This window comes from Poecilia reticulata, chromosome 6, assembly GCF_904066995.2.
Source record: "Poecilia reticulata chromosome 6, P_reticulata-male-v2, whole genome shotgun sequence".
In the NCBI taxonomy this organism is placed as follows: Eukaryota; Metazoa; Chordata; class Actinopteri; order Cyprinodontiformes; family Poeciliidae; genus Poecilia; species Poecilia reticulata.
In genome coordinates, this window is record NC_088835.1 from 30,764,808 (window position 1) to 30,782,706 (window position 17,899).

General features: G+C 40.6%; 1 protein-coding gene across 3 annotated transcripts in view; it reads right to left on the minus strand.

Annotated features, from left to right (window-relative positions):
* Positions 1-5,495: 5,495 nt before the first annotated feature.
* The window catches only part of tspan9a (tetraspanin 9a), a 220,932-nt gene continuing 208,528 nt past the window's right edge, over positions 5,496-17,899 (minus strand). For all 3 annotated transcript variants that reach the window (XM_081608386.1, XM_081608387.1, XM_008436527.3), the window contains one exon: positions 5,496-11,772. In XM_081608386.1, the coding sequence (XP_081464512.1) occupies positions 11,701-11,772 (72 nt within the window). In that variant the 3' untranslated portion in view covers positions 5,496-11,700. The remainder of the gene's footprint in view (positions 11,773-17,899) is intronic.

Consider the following 17,899-nt stretch of genomic DNA (forward strand, 5'->3'; position numbering starts at 1 on the left):
ATTAGTGTGAAACTCATTTCACCTCAAACTCCACTTTGCCTCCTGTTTTTGTGTCGCATCAGTTTCAGGTCCTGCTTCCATCCCCACCAGCTCACTGCCTGCTTGTTTCCGTACTTAAGCTTACTGCTTCTGAAAGCCGCGTGTTTTAGAGAACAAACTGCAGCTTCAACAAACGGACATGACTCTGTGAAATGTAGAGCAGAATGACAGCAGACACCGGCTGGACAATGCCAACTCTGAGCAGGAACATCTAATGCAGTTACAACAAAAAACACAAAACTAATCAGGCATGTTGTCGTCAAACATCCGGTTTGGTTCCTCTGTTTCTGGTTTAGGGGAAAATTGACGGATTTCCACAAAAAAATAAAAGGGCAGAGGAGTCAGTAGAGGGTTCAGGATGGAAACACATAAGAGATTCACTCAGGTCTGCTTGAATTTTCTAACATTTCCTCTGAAGAGATTCTGGAAGCATATTCACATATTTTCTTCCCTGGTTATTCTCCTGTGCAGCGGCGTTAGCAGCATTTGACACTGTTGATCACGATTTATTATTGAAGTGATAAATCACTGGGTCAGACGCTCTGGTCCAGTACTGGACCGGCTCGATTCTTACCTAATGAGCAGAAACGTCTTCATGTCAGCAGGTAACTTTTCATCTGAGCAGACAGAAGTCGCATGTGGAGAACAATAAGGTTCAATCCTGGGCGTCAACTTTCTCCAGCTGAACAGAAACAAAACTGAAGTTATTCTCTTTGGACCTAAAGAGGAGCGATCTAGAGTCAGCACACAGATTCAGTTATTACAGACAGCAACCAGAGATCAGGCTGAAATCTGGGTTAGTGATGAACTCAGACCTGAAGCTTCAGTCACATAAAGACGGTTACAAAGTCGGCCTTCTGTCACCTGAAGAACATCTCCAGGATTAAAGGGCTAATGTCTCAGCAGGATCTAGAGAAACCTTTCCATGCTTTATCTTTAGTCGCATTGATTACTGCAACAGTGTTTCACAGATCTGACTAAAAAAATACATTTAAAAAAATCCTCCAGCTGCTGCTGATCCAGAACGCTGCTGCTGGAGTTCTGACTAAAACCAGGGAGACAGAGCACATCATCCGGTTCTATAGACCTTAAACTGGCACATCAGAATTTGATCTGCCATCACCAAATTCTGATGGCACATATTTACTTCCATACACTGAGTTCTTTTGAATCAGCGCTAAACGCCTGTTTACATTTGCCCTTGATTAATAATAACTGAAATATTTATTAATATGTTTCATGTATATTTGCTTGATGAATCTGATGGCATTTGACAAAATGTAATGTTAATTGTTGGTTTCATCTTGGTAACTGCATTATGCTTTATGTTGTAAAGTGTTTGATTTGCCTTGTTGCTATAGAAATAAACTTGACTTCCTGCCAAGCCAGCAGATCATGAAGACTTAATGAGATTGATCTGCGTTTCCTTTGTAGCAGAAAACTTCAGAGTTTTATCCCCCTGATACTGAACTGCGACAAGTCGGCCTTTCTTAATTTGCCTGACCTTTTCGTATTTTGAAAGCCGTTGTGGAATTTGTTATGAGAGGAATATTGATGCTATAAAAACACGACGATGTAGAAACATAAGCCGACAAGATGAATCTGCCTTAATGAAGGATGTAAACGGCTAAACAACAGAAACATCCAGCTTTCTGCTTTACATAAAGACATATTCTTGTATCAGTGGGAAAGTCTTTGTTTTCTTTGCAGCTTTTTCAGTAATTTTTTCTCCAGTTCTTTAGCAGACGTTGAACAATGATGGGGCATCATGTTCAAGAAACATTTCAGGACCTGGATGAGAGCAAACAGATCTTAAAACATCACAAGAACGTCTGCCTGCTTAAAAATAAATATAAGTTATTTACAGCTTAAGTTATGTTTAAACTCTCAAAGGTTTTGCTTTTAGTGAGAAAAATAAAACGCACGGATTTCAATGCTGCACAGGAAAAAAACACATTCAACTAAGTAGAAATGACTGATTCATTCTCATCTTCTATTCCTCTGAAAAACGACATAAACACGTCGGTCAGTTCTGAAGCCGGTTCTGTCCAGGGACGCCGCATTCCTGAGGCTGAGACTCCTCTGGACTTCTACCCTGCAGCAACGATGAGCCCGATTATTCGTTCCTGGGGCGATCCTTGTGGTTTCTGCAGCTGTACTTGGATAAACCTTAAAACTTTTTCTCCTTCTTTAGATAAAGAAGATCTCCAGTATTTCCTTCAGCTGCCATTATCTCACTGCCAGGACATCCAGTCTGTAACTCTGAAACGTGTTGGTACCCAAACGGGAATATTAATCCTAGAACTATATTTAACCCAAAGCATTTAACCCTCATTAGTATAACATGATGTGGGTTTTTATCAACCCATTTGAACTTTGCATATTTTGCAGTAGTGTTTTCCAAGGGGTCCAAACCCAGAAGCTGATGTTGTTTGGAGCATGTTCAGGTAGAATCAGAGGTGGGTAGTAAATAATCACACTTACATGAGTAAATCTTAATGAAAACAACAGCAGCATACTTTTAGGAGCAGCTGCACTAGAGCAACATTATTATGAAGTGTTGCTACTTTTATTTAAGTAAACTAAGTGAGTGACTGACTGCACTGAATGAAGAACAAACAAAGATATTTTAACCAAAAATACATAAAAACACAAAGTCGGTTTATGCTGAAGTGAGACCTCTTGTTTGTAGACAAGCTTTGATGAAGTTATTTTCCATCTGTAGGTCAAACAGAGTAAAAACTATTTATTGTCAATGGAAGTACTTCCACACTTAAAGTATGTACTGTAAGTATTAGTTTTTCAAGTTTTTATTTAAAAAATTATATATTTGGAAATGTGTTTCTTCTGCTTTAACTAGTTATTAAGAAATTATGTTGTTTTCCTTTTAGTCTTTAAATACAAACTTACTAATTTATTATCTGTCTGATGACATTGTCATGATACTAAGCCTGATCTGATGATCTACCACTTCATACAAACTTGAGTAAATCTTCTACGGCTTCTTTTTAAGTTTTCTTATAAGTACATATATATTGACATCGTGCTACTGCAGCACAACGTTTTGAGTATTCCCACCTCTGGTTAAAACTTTCAAAGTTTTTATACTCTGACGATATTCAGCAGATGCCCAGTAAACAACAGAAAACATTTTAACAGAGATATTGACTCAAATTTACTGTTTACTTTTAAGTTTCTGACCAGAATCCAACAAAATACTGAAACTACAAGCGAGAGCCAGTCTGCTGAGGAGATGTTACAAGATGTAGGCAAAACACTAAAAAACTGATTTTAGTGTTTGGTCCTGCGGTTCCTTTTGTCGTCCATTCAAGAGAAATCTGGGCATGATTGTTGTTCCCATGTTTAAATTTGATAAATATATCAGTGCTGTTATCAAAGCCAGTTTCTTTCGTTTGAGGACTTTAGCCCAGATAAAATCTCATCTTCCTCTGATTTTGAACCCGCTGGCCACCCATTCATTACATCACGTTTAGGTTATTGTAACTCTGTGTTTTGTGTTGCTGCAGTATTACAAAATGCTGCAGCAGGTCTGCTGACGACAACAAGGAGACGTGAATCTGTTACTCTGGTTTGCGCAGCGTTCACTGGCTCCCTGCTGCTTTTAGGATCAAATTCAAGGTTTTATTGTTTTTATGTGTTTAAACTCTATGGGCTCTTCTTACATAAGTGAGCTCTTGCAGCCCTGAGGTCAACTGACCAGCTTTTATCATCTGTTCCTAAAGCTGGGCTAAAAACCAGAGCCTCCTCTGAGGTCAGTCGCCCTCTGCCTGTTAAGTTTTCTCAGTCAGTTTAAGTCCAGACTGAAAACTCATCAAGTTAAAGTGAAAAGGATGAAAGAAAATCACTGCAGCTAAATTTCAAAATTGTTTTTTTTTTATTCATAGCTTTTTGTATCTCTGCCAATTTTATATTTGTCTTATTATTTTTTCTAAACTTAATTTTATTTCTATCATTTATCTACCTGTGATGCGTTTGTCGTGAAGCACGTTGGCCAGCTGAGGCTGTTGTAAATGTGCTACGTGTGGTCAGGTCAAACTTTGACTAGACTACATGGACGCTAACAAATCCAGGCAGAACAAACCAGATCCGGTTCTGCTCCACAGAAACCATCCAGACAGAATCAGCTGTAAAACCCAGTTACCTCCTGCTGTCCTCATGGCTGAACCTGCAGTTCCTCCCTCACAGCTGACCACAATCACTCAACCTGCTCCTGCTGCACCTGCTCGGTGGTCAGTGGGTGGGCGGGGCTTAAAGGCTGCGGAGGAAGTTTGGTTGAAGACCCGGAAATCCTCCGACTCATGAGGAGGAGAAGGCGGGAAAGCCGTTTTCATCATCGATCACGTGTTTTCCAGCGCCACCTGGCGTCCAATAAACGCGCGAAATACATCAAGCTTCACCACACCTTTAGTAAACAGCAGCGGGGGCGTTTAGAAAGAACAGCGCCACCTGGCGTCTCAAAACAAAAACCTGGTTTCCCAAACCTGATGACGCCAACCTCTGATTTGTCAGCTGGTTGTTTCCATTATGAATGATGCACATAGAATTAAACACATTTTAACTATACTGTGCAAAAGTTTTAGACCAATCCATATATTTTTAAATATTATTTCTCTGATTTCCCTTCAACCATTAAAATGACTAAAACTTATACTTAAATAAATCTAACATTGAACTAATCTGTATTTCTTTGTCTAAATATTTTTAATATTTCATAACATTAGCTAAAATATTACATGTAGAAATCAGTTATTTTATGATGTGTTGAACACGTTTTTTATTCTCTAATAAGATCATGATCCCATTTCTACATATCTATTAAATGGATATTTATTCGACTAATTATTACTGAGTTCTGACCAATTTCTCTACGTTTGTCCTAAAACTAGGCTGACTATCTTAAATATTTTAGAGGTTTTTGTTTCCAATGTTTTCTGAGGTATTTTGAAATCTGGGTATTTTTTTTAAACAAATGTGAATTAGAAAAGTTTTAAGTTTGCTTTAAAGCCATAATTAATGCACAGTTTCAGATTTTGAAATCCAGGGAAAATGCAGTACATTGTTCTAATTTCAGGGAAAAAGCTGAAATGTTGCGCAGCTGTTAATGCTTGACGAGTTTTTCCAGAATTACAAGATCAAATGATCTGGAAGCTGTAAATTATGTTTATAATTTACAAACGATCCTTTTTTGTAGTTTGTTTTAGAAACATTTAGACAGAAAGGGCTCCATAATACATACCATAATGCAGTTTTGCAGACTGAGAACCCAGAAAAAACCTTAAAATCCCACCGACTGCAGCTTAACAAGCTCAGAGCTTCGCAGGAACATGAGATTCGGTTCCATGGAACTGAAAGCCTCCTGAATTCAGGTCAATGAAATGTATGAGGTTGGAAAACGTAGAGAAAGCTCTAATAACAACAAGTGGGGGAAAATCCACTCTAGATTACTTTCACTTTATTTCAATACATGTTACTCATACAAAATAATCTGTACAAAGGCTAAAATAGGTCAGAGTTTTGCATAGAAACAACAGCGATCTAAAACGACAAAACAAACCTGAGGGTGGAATGGCACAAAACATGCATTCTCTCTTTTACTCTCTCCAACACGCAGACACACACACACACACACACACACACACACACACACACACACTTCTGATGACGTTAGGTTAAAAAGGAGATCTGTGGAAAACATGCTGCCGCTCATTCCATCCTGTTAAAGTGTGAGACAAATTGCCAGTATAGTTTGGACTTTCATCATCTCCATTTGTTCTCTATAAAGAGCCTCAGAGCTCAACCTGCCGGCTGCTGTTAGCTCGTCTTCAGGAGAACTGCAGGGTTACCAGGAAGAAGCAGCTCTGAGGCAGGGATGCCTCTCTTTCATTCAACACTTCATGAGATCTGGACAGGCAAATTCCTCTCACTCTCCCCTCTCCATAAAACCTGAATCAGTGTTTAAATGTGGCCTATATAATTGACAGCATCACATAAATGAGAATAAATCAGAAGCAATGAGTCATTAAACATGAAAGGCAATGACTGTGCGCTATCTTGGGGTTTAGTGACACACTTTCCTTTATTTAAAAAATAGTTGATTTGGAGAGAAAAGAGCAGGTAAGTGCACCACCTCGGATAGAGTGGCTTTGTGGCAGGAAGTCACAGGACGATGTTGGCAGGCATCAGACGCCGCCGCAGAGCACAACATCAAACACGCCGTTTCTGCAGTAGAGCATCATTTCCACCGCTCAAAGATTCGGCTTCAGCTCAGGAGACGGATTCAGAGCAGATTACACAAAATAATACGCCGAAAGGAGGTAAAAAAAATGTAAGTGATTCAAATAAAAAGAAACTTCTCCAAGTCCCTCAGAGCTACGCAAAACCCGGATCGCTGCGATGCATTTAGTCCTCAGCATCTCTGTGACTTACTGAGGGATGAGAAATAATATTTTATGCTTCTTCTGAAATGAAAAAATATGTTTTTACTACAAGACCAAAATCCAGTCAAACGAGACACGAAAAGCTTACTGATAAAAACATAAATTTACATAAAATTTACACTGCAAGTGAAGGAAGAACAGTAAACAAGGAAAACAGACACGTACAGTACAAGAAGATATGTCTAAGTAAGCATGAAAGCACATAGTTTGTTAGAAAATTGAGCTGTCAGTGTAAATATATTCATTATTTGTGTTGAAGCAAACACTTGACTTGCATCAGTTGTAAGATGAGAATATATTTCTGTATATACAGGTGGGGCTGGTACATTAGAGAGACATGAGCAGTTAAACTGCACATCCTCATTTATTTAAAACTAGAAGTGGAATCTGCCAGCGGCGCGTCTCCAGTCATTAACTACATGACCAAAAGTATTCGCTCAGTCGTCCGAATCGTTGGATTCAGCTGCAACAGGAGCATCAAATCCAGCATTTGGGAAGGTAGACTGTTTCTAGAAGCATCTGTGAAAAATTAATATTCCACATCAGCTGTTAGTGGTAGCAAAGCAAAGTGGAAACAGCTGGGAGTTACAGCCACCAAGTAGTAGGCTGTGTAAAATCACAGCAAGTTTCAATGCTCAATTACGATTTTGTTAATTTTTTGCGTGGTCATTGATTCTGCTGATTAGATCATATTTCTGTATGAACAGTTTTTAACATCAAAGCGACTCACATGCACAGCAGAACGTAGAGGTGACAGCAGCAGCGCTGCGTTTATAATGGACCCATTTTAATGTCACTGACTCAAAATCATAAGATGAGGAAAAGGAAGAATTTAGCCCACGACTACAGCTTCTGACCCGGTTCTGTTTGGATGTAGAGTCAGACCAGAACTGGTGGGAATGGGATTTGTTACACTTCACTGACACACACACACTTCTTTCATAATTTTATAACTACAATTTTCAGCCTTTGTTTACGACTTCTCCTGGTGCAGAACTATGACGCAGGTTTCAGGTAAAAGTCGGAATAAACATGAAAATTCAGACCAACGATGTGAAAATCATTTTTTCAGTTTGGATAAGATACAAGTTGAGTCAAGATGTATTGATAAAACCCAATAACAAACTTTTGAAATTTTCACGTTGGTGTAATTTGGCTGTGTTAATAAAAACTGAGATAAAACTGCTTTACTTTGACTAATAAAATAATATTTAAGCACACATCTTATCTTTAAGGTCCTATTCATGCGGCCCTCTTTTGGCCCCTGCACCTTCAGTTTGACACAAGGTGTAGAAGATTTGAAAACAAACAGATATGTTACACATATGGATGTGGAACAAAACTGATTTTTTAGGACGGTGAAACCAAAGTGAGCCGTTCAGACTGGCGAGAAAAAGTCGGGAGAACGGCCAACAATTTCCACGGCTGCAAACTGTGGGCTGCCATCATATATAAATTTATATAAACTCTACATCTCTCAGACGAAGGTAGACCAGAGAATACTGCTGGCAGTGGAGTGTGTTTGCTAAATTTTCCCTCCATTCATTCTGAATCGATGTGCTTGTTCCAGTATTAAGACAAAAAAAGGCATTTTTGCACCTTGTAGAGAAGCGCTGCCAAGACTAATCCCCTGTGGAAAAAATGAATTAAAGGTGTCATCTGCGTACAATGAGAGTCAGTGGAGCGTCTGTCACAAACAGAAACAAAAAGCCAACAAAAACAGTAGAAAACAAACATTAAACAGCAACAACCAACATACAAAAATAACATCACCGGACAGCTTTTGTTAAAATGTCATTTGTCCCTACGTTCTAAAAAAACGCAGCGATGAGCCCAAACTAAGCGACAGTGGCAGAGTTGAAGCAGAGTTCACACTCAGAGTCTCTGTATTCGCATGACTCAGCGGCGAAGCGTTACAGAGTCTGCAGGCTTTGAACGTCACATCTGGAGAATTTTTATCCTCTGCATCCTGCTTCCTTGTGTTCTCTATTTAACGTGAGTACAGTGAAATATTCACCTAGATTTTTTGTGAGTTGTACAGTGCAGCCTCACTGTAGCTGCGACAGTAACACTGATTCCTCCTGTAGCTGTAACCCTCCTCAGTGCAGAACGTTTCCCTCTGCTGCTGCTTTCCACAGAGCTGAGCTGCTTCTCTGCAGCGTCTCCGTGTGGAGCCAGGCGTCTGCAGAGCCAGGCGGTAAATAAGGGAGAAAACAGTCGTGTGGAGTTTGTGGAGGCAGCCAAGCTGTGGGGGCTAAGAGAGGAGCAACCAGTCGTGCATGCAGTGTACAACAGCAGCTGTCATGTTAACCCCATGGACACGACAAGAAGAGGCGCAGAATATCTCAGGCTGCACAGAGCGCTCCAAATCTGCAGAACAAACCGGGAACCCCAGCTGCCCTCCGGCCAGAAGATCAATTAAAACACATGTTGCACAAATATGCAGAGTTCTACTGAAGAGAAATACGACCACTGAAAAAATTCTGAATTTTTTCTCAGAATTCTGACTTTAATAAAGTCATAATGCTGAGATTAAAATAAGTTTTCTTTTTTTCCCCGTGGCTCTAATCCTCTTCTGTAGAGTTCAAGCTTCAAGTGACGCAAACTGCAAGAATTTTAACTAAATTTGAATTACAGTCACTTTAATACTTTGTGTAGCAGCTTTGGAAGTTCAGGCTGTGAATGCAGCAGCTCTGCTTCCAGAGTGTTGGACGGGTGGAAACCAGGCTTGTGAGGGAGGTTAGAAATGTGATTTATTCAGTGGGATGCCCTTCAGGTGTCCAGTGCCTTTATGCACTGGATGCTGCGGCTTTAGCTGAGTAATTTCAGTGAATTAAACGGAAACAGAAAGCCACCAATCAGGCGACGGCGCCGTCTCGACCTCATTCTGCCTAGCTAGCGTTCGCTGCGAACAATACCGCTGGGTAGCTTTCTAAACAAACAAAGCCTCTAACTATAATCATACACAATGATGTGTCACAAAAAAATAATAATAAAAGTGCTGCAGCAGCAGAAAACCACAAAGACAGAGGCTGGAAAAGCAGAGAAGGAGTGAGCCTGAAAAATCAACATTTCTTCTGTTTTATTTTAGTTTTGCAGAACTTTTCCAGTTACTGTGTAAATATTGGCCAGGTGATGCATTTCAGCTGAATTTAAATTTTCATGTCTCTCCAGGTAATGAATTTTAAGTGAAATAAAGTAATCTGTGTCCCTTCTGGATTTTTGAATCATGTAATTTGATTCCAATACAGACTTTAATCGCTAAAATTCGTTAGAATAAAAATAAAAAATAAAACGAATTAGTGAGTATTAGTTGATGTGTGAAAAATATTTTGCATATAATATTTTAATGACATTCTTTAAGAAAACACAACCTAAAGGGACACCGGGGTTAAAAGGACACATGCTCTTTTTTCACTTCTTACTGCTCATATCTCATCATTTGTGTTTAATCTGCAGTCAGATCTGCTCCAGTTTGCAGCTAATCAACTGTCTCTCTGATTAAAGCTGGCCTGTTTCACTTTGTGCGGACACGCTGCAGCGTAGCTTCGTTCTCTGTAAACCGAACATCCTCGCTGTAAATAAAGCCAGAAATCTCTCAGGTTTTTTCTTTCTGCAACTTGTCTCTTAATTTGCTGATTCTTTTCCTTCGTTGTAGATGTCAAAACAATTTACCCCGGAGACGTCACGAAAACTGAATAACCTAAGCCTGACAGCCGCAGCTAAACCGATCCCCATCCAATAAAGGTAGCTCTTCACACCTCTTTATACCTCCTGAGATAAACTGGGGGGCATTCTCTCCAAGCCACCAGCAGATGAAGAGTATTTTCGGTCTGCAGGAGTCAGACTGAGGCCCAGGCTTCCTGCGGTGCATCAGTGCGTAAACAGACGTGTCCTACAGGGTTTGTGTTGCTATATCTATCCGCCTTGGCTTTGATCCCAGCCCCCTTCCTCCCCCCCCACCAATTCCTCTTTAGGCTGCATGAAAAGTAAGCTTACATGAAATATGTGAAGTTGCAAACCAGAGGTGTGACTGAGTAATGAGCAGGAGTGTCAAACTCACTGCTTCCTGAAATGTGGGAAGAGAATCGGGGTGTAAACAGAAAAAAATGGAGGCAGGGTCGAGTTGAGGCTGATTGAAGGAATGAGAGCTGGAGGAGAAGCTGCTGGCCTCCTCCTGCCAGCACAACTGATGGCTGCAGCAGGGAGAAAACATGTCTGCCGTTAGCCTTTCCTCTCTGATTCTAGGTTTTACCTCCTGTGAGTGATCAAACAGACACAGAGATAAACACACAAACAAAAAAAAAAGACTTTATCACCCGGATCCCTTCGTGGCGCGCTAACAGCTTAGCACTGTGAATGTTGCCTCACAGGGGAATTTGAACACAGCAATGCGTGTTCAAGGACAGATTTATGAATTAAAGTTTATTACCAAGCGGATTTTGCAGAATTTGATGGCAAATAAATCCACTGATAATTCCTCGCGCTCACATGATGTTCTTCCAACACTTTCCCTTTACCCTAATCTCTCCAGCACAGTAAAAAAAAAAAAAAAAAAGATAATGGATTACAACAAAAACCACTCAGACATGTCTGTGCCCCTTCACGTCAAACCCGAGCCGACACGCAGCGCATCTACCAACACTCTGCAGGAGCGTTTGAATAAAAAACAAATCTGACAAGTTTAAAACTAAAGTTTCAGAGAAGTAAAAAACTAGCATGCCTTATTGGGTCTTCATCCATTTACAAGGGAAAACGGGGAGCTTTGTGTTGATCAACATGAAAAAACCTCCAGAAAGGAGAAAAGTCTCAGTTTCTATTTCATGGGTTTTCTTCACCTTGGAGATGCTGTATGGGCTTCAGTTCAGTCTTCATTGTCTCAAAATCCAACTTTCCTTCCAGCAAATTGTTAGTCCAAGAAAAATGACCAAGAAGATGAGAAAAAACAAAGTATATTTCATTCTGAACCAATGTTATTCTCTTGCGTGCCAAAAGTAGGTGTCCCTTCAGCTCCAGTTGTGTTACTCTTTGGCAAAATGAATGAGAGGAGGAGAGAGAAGGAACGGTGCAGGAACACAGCTGGAATCTGTACAGGCCAGGAAGGAGCACAGGATGCTTTACACAAGTGGTGAAGTGAGACGGAGAGCATGGATGTTGGATTCAGAGTCTCTTCCCAGCAGGCAGTGGGGCTCCTCCGCCCAGGTTAGGCGTCGTACTTCTTCCCTGTTCTGTGGATGTGATGGAAGAGCGTCATGGAGAACGCCATGCCCAACAGCTGCACAGAGGACAAGAGGGAATAAACGGAAATAAGTCACTTCCTGTAGGTTTCACAGATGAAAACAGATGTTTAATTACACCAATAAAAACACACAAATCTTTTTCATATTGTCTGGTGTTATTTCAGACAGTGGTGGGAAAACTAGAGGATCTAATTTTTCGGTTAGCACTTTTGCTAACATTGAAAATGTTTAGCGCATTTAGCTTCCCCTAAATTAAAACACTTTTTTCTTGTCTGTTTTCTATTCATCTGAATAAAGTTCAACATCTGTGTTGAAGTTTTGCTTCTCAACTTGTAGTAGATAGACATTTAGATTCATGCTCTTATTTTGAAGGGGGTGAAGACTGTTTCCTGTCCTCGCCTCACTTTCTTCTTTACCCCAATAATTTTAATTCAAACAAGAAACAGACTTAAACAAAATAAAACACAGAAAGCAAAGAACACGATTAAAATATAAATATAACAAACAAAGGAGTTAATGAACATGTAAATCAAAATGTCAAAACTAATTAGGTGTGTGATCCATGTGTGTCCTCTGTGTGTGATCCGTGTGTCCTGTGTGTGATCTGTGTGTCCTCTGTGTGTGTGATCTGTGTGTCCTCTGTGTGTGTCCTCTGTGTGTCCTCTGTGTGTCCTCTGTGTGTGATCTGTGTGTCCTCTGTGTGTGATCTGTGTGTCCTCTGTGTGTGTTCTGTGTGTGATCTGTGTGTTATCTGTGTGTCCTCTGTGTGTGATCCGTGTGTCCTGTGTGTGTGATCCGTGTGTCCTCTGTGTGTGCTCTGTGTGTCCTCTGTGTGTGATCTGTGTGTCCTCTGTGTGTCCTGTGTGTGTGATCTGTGTGTCCTCTGTGTGTGATCTGTGTGTCCTCTGTGTGTGATCCGTGTGTCCTGTGTGTGATCTGTGTGTCCTCTGTGTGTGTGATCTGTGTGTCCTCTGTGTGTGATCTGTGTGTGATCTGTGTGTCCTCTGTGTGTCCTCTGTGTGTGATCTGTGTGTCCTCTGTGTGTGATCTGTGTGTCCTCTGTGTGTGATCTGTGTGTCCTCTGTGTGTCCTCTGTGTGTGATCTGTGTGTCCTCTGTGTGTCCTCTGTGTGTGATCTGTGTGTCCTCTGTGTGTGATCTGTGTGTCCTCTGTGTGTCCTCTGTGTGTGATCTGTGTGTCCTCTGTGTGTCCTCTGTGTGTGATCTGTGTGTCCTCTGTGTGTGATCTGTGTGTCCTCTGTGTGTGATCTGTGTGTGATCTGTGTGTCCTCTGTGTGTGATCTGTGTGTCCTCTGTGTGTGATCTGTGTGTCCTCTGTGTGTGATCTGTGTGTCCTCTGTGTGTGATCTGTGTGTGATCTGTGTGTCCTCTGTGTGTGATCTGTGTGTCCTCTGTGTGTGATCTGTGTGTCCTCTGTGTGTGATCTGTGTGTGATCTGTGTGTCTTCTGTGTGTGTCCTCTGTGTGTGATCTGTGTGTCCTCTGTGTGTGATCTGTGTGTCCTCTGTGTGTCCTCTGTGTGTGATCTGTGTGTCCTCTGTGTGTCCTCTGTGTGTGATCTGTGTGTCCTCTGTGTGTGATCTGTGTGTCCTCTGTGTGTGATCTGTGTGTCCTCTGTGTGTGATCTGTGTGTCCTCTGTGTGTGATCTGTGTGTCCTCTGTGTGTGATCTGTGTGTCCTCTGTGTGTGATCTGTGTGTGATCTGTGTGTCCTCTGTGTGTGATCTGTGTGTCCTCTGTGTGTGATCTGTGTGTGATCTGTGTGTCCTCTGTGTGTGATCTGTGTGTCCTCTGTGTGTGATCTGTGTGTCCTCTGTGTGTGCTCTGTGTGTGATCTGTGTGTGATCTGTGTGTCCTCTGTGTGTGATCTGTGTGTCCTCTGTGTGTGTGATCTGTGTGTCCTCTGTGTGTGATCTGTGTGTCCTCTGTGTGTCCTGTGTGTCCTCTGTGTGTGATCTGTGTGTCCTCTGTGTGTGATCTGTGTGTCCTCTGTGTGTCCTCTGTGTGTGATCTGTTTTGTGCCGTTTTCCCTCCCGTCCCGCCGTGAAGGAAGGATCTCGGTTCAGCCCTCAGATGTGAGCTGTGGATTTTTGTGGTGGAAAACAGAACGTAAGGGCTGCACAAGCATCAAGTCAATGAATCAAATTTAGATGCCACTGAATCAAAGTCTGCAGCCATCTCTTTGAAGTTTCCATTAGCCCTGATACTTTACATCAAACGCAGCCGCAAGGCCGATCCTAAAGTCATTATCCTGAAAAGTTTGGATGACAAGGAAAACAGAGTTTATGGGTAGATTCTTTTGGAAAAACAAATTTGGTTTTTAACAGGAGAATCCCTCGGTAGTCTGAGTTTAACTGAATGTTCTTTGGTTAGCATAAACTGCAGCTAAAAACTATAAAAAATAAATATCTAGAGGTCATTCTGCTACTTTTTCTATTTTGTATTTCTGCAAAATGACTTCAAACTGATGATTTGAAGTCATTTTCTATAAAGTGAATGTGGAGATGTCTTCTCAATAAATAATATCCATCAGTGGACGACTATTTTAGATCGAATGCGAGTCATAATCTTATCCTGCCCACACCTCTAACTATCATCCACACTGAGACGGGCAGCTGATGTGACTCTCCTCACTGGAGTTTAGGCATAAAGACTGAAAACATGCAAAAGAAAAACCCTCCTGTTGACAGACGTGTGGAGTAAAGACAGGATTTTATAGAAAATAGAAGCTTCCAAACAAACATTTACGCTCTTATGATCCGTCAGCCATGGAGACGTTTTCCCTGCTCTCTCCTACTCCTTTCATATAATCACTGAGCTATTTAGACATCAAAACAATCAACTCTTTTGGGAAATCTCTCATAAAACCTCATAAAAATAATTCTTATGATTCTTGAAATATTTACTTGTTTCAAATGTTTTTTTCCCCCAACAGGAATTGGGAAACCTTTCAAACCACTGAGCCGCTCTGGGCTCATGGAGGGATAATTACAGCCCCTCACTGTTAGCTAGAAACACTATTTAAACTTTAAACATGGATCTTTTACCAAATACTTCAGCTCCTCAACGTGTTTCACTGTTTTTATCAAACCAGTTGAATTGTCAGACCAGACGATGACTCCATCCATCCATCCATCCATCCATCCATCCATCCATCCATCCATCCATCCATCCATCCATCCATCCATCCATCCATCCATCCATCCATCCATCCATCCATCCATCCATCCATCCATCCATCCATCCATCCATCCATCCATCCCACAGCTAACTGGTCTCTCTAAATTGGCTGCAGCTGTTCATGCATGGTTGTTTGTCCTGTGTGTCTCTGTGATTGATTGGTCGTTGCAACCTGTCAGGGCTCAACGTGTTACTCAGTGAGAAACAGGTTAAAGCCCCAGGTGTAACGATGGCTGTTAGGTTTGTCTTCTTGAATCTGATTCAATCAGAAGAACGGTTATCGGACTGGCAAAAAAATGGGAATAGGGTTAATGTTAAATCCTCAGAAGGAAATGTATAATCAGTGAAGGCCTGACGACTGGTCTGTGGAATTTGAGCCTGATTACCTTTTTGTACTTTGACACCAACTTTGCTAATTAATTACATAGATTTTTATGCATATAAAATTTTAACGCAATTGATCGTTTTTTGTTTTTTTTTACATGCAGAAGTCCCAAGCTGGAGCCTTTGTCCTGGACAAGCGACATCAACAGACAGCAGCCACAAAGCTGCTTCTCTAACCTCACTGGGTTCATTTCTGCTTCAAAACAAGATGTGATGGACACTGGAAAAGACTCACGTGTTCAAGTTGTGCCAAAGGAGTTAGCCTGTCAGAAGCTATTCAAGCCCAAACTAGCATCTCAATGCTAAACATGTAGCAGCTAACGCTAATGTCAGTGTCCATCATCTACATTTCTAAAGACACTTAATGAATGATCAGGTTCCTGAAACATCTGAAAGCTGAATACCAGATTGAAAACAAACATATTTTTTTGTTGAACTCATGTCTATTTATTCGATAACTTAGCAGTAAAAAGTTCATTTTGTGCATATACATTTATGATTAAATGTAATTAATTAATTACAGACTCTATAATAAATTAACTACAGACTCGATAAAAAAGTCCTAAGACTACATAAAGAGCTGCAGTTATTTATTTACATGTTGATTAGAAATGAAGGAAACTGAACCGCTGCTCCTGTAAACTTCTACAGAAATGAATCAAACACCTTTTAGCAAAGTTGGAAAGTAAAATCCTTTTGTCATTTTAGAGGAAGACAAACATCCAGGTTTCTGTCAGACTGAGTCTGCATCTTCTATAAATATTTCAAAACTACATCCAAGTGCCTCGGGCCAGTTTTACGTTTCTTTGTCATGTTGTCCACTTTGGTTTGGATGAGAAAATCTGTACTTGACATCCTGACTCTTCCTACCGACACTGAATCAGAGGAGTGAGTGGGTTAAAACTGGGCTTCCGCCTTCAGGAAAATGTGGTTCACTTGTTAGCACTGACAGGCTGAATATATGAAATAACCGTAAACATGTCAGAATAATTGCTGTGAGGTCAGATATCAGATATACTGCATTTGTCTTGAAGTGGTTATTAACTTCATTTCAGAGAAATAAAGTGAAAGACGTGTTAAAAACAAGGCCAGTTGTGAATTCCCTGGACTCATTCGGCCTTGCCAGTGAATAGTCCTTTCATTTCAATTGGTATTAAAAGCAGATGCTAAGCACTTGTCTTAATTTATACAGGATTGACAGAGATGGTGCTGAAGGAGAAGGTTCTTTGTTCCTGGATGAGAACTGTGTTCATTTAAAAAGCTATTGACAAACCTCTCAACCTCTCAACGCTTTGTTTTCCATTTCATCGTATAGCTGGTGCAACTAATACCTTCAGAGACAAAGAAGTCATCAAACTGATAGCAATTTTCTTAGAAATCTTGAGTTCCTAAAGGTCTGATGGACGTAATCATGGTGAGTCTGAATTTTAGCTTTACATCTGCTTCTCTGTGACTAAAACATTTTTTGAAGGCAAATTCTACAAATATTTGTATTATAAGCAAATGTCAAAACTGTTCAAGCATATGAACTCTGGATGCAGCGCCTGAAGGTTAATGTTGACAACAACACGTACTAATTGCTAAAATACAGCACAGATTGTATGGGATCACACGGTAAGTGCCTTTCCTAATGGGTGGCATCAATCAAATTAGTTAAAGAGGCTTACAGCCCTCCAAAGAGCTCCTCTTAGCAACAGCTCTGATTTACAAACATGTCATAAGCAGAACATTTCTGTGAACAACCAGGACAATTACAATTTATACCAGGCAGATGCAGCAGGTCGCTTCCAATGCATGTTTATGAGGAAATTTGAATGCAAATGAAATTTTGGGACAAGCAGGGGGTATTTGTTTTGTCCTTGAGTCTAAAAAGTGCTGAGCTGAAGTGGAAGTTTTATAATTACAACCCAGTTGTTGGCCTAGAGAGGAGAGTAATAATTAGCCTTAGCGAAGCGCTAACTGTACAGGCTGCAGTAACACTTCTGATCCTGTGGAGGGCGATATACTCTGACACATGCTGAGTCAGTTACATGTGGTTGAATTTAGTGGTTTAGCTCCTGCTAAATGTCACAGCGCTTTAGCTTTAGCATTAGCATTAGCATTAGCATTAGCAGGACTAATGTTCATGATTAGCATAACTAACTTTTTAGCTAGCGGTTCAGATCACTGCTTATGTGAGTCTGAGTTTGGATTTGATGGGTGAGTTGAACATTTAAGCATTCCTGACTTTACCTCTTCACTTCTGCTTGCAGAAACTTTTAACATGATCTCTTTTTAAATGAATAATTGTGGAGTTTTCATGCCAGCTGTTTGTGATTGTGTATTTCAGGCTGTGCTACAAATTAGTCCACAAGGTGTAGAATACCTTAACCTCAACCTAAAAGTTCAAGCACAAATGTCCCCTAAGGACATTAACTATGTGCATAATCTTCCAGAAGTCAACAAAAAGCTTTAATGGGGAGGTCACCTTGCTCTAAATGAACCATGGATTCAAGGATTAGGAGACTTGGCTTGCCTTCAGCACAGTAACAGACGTATTAAGGAGAGAAGATAAAACAAGAGATCCACTGAAAACAAGCA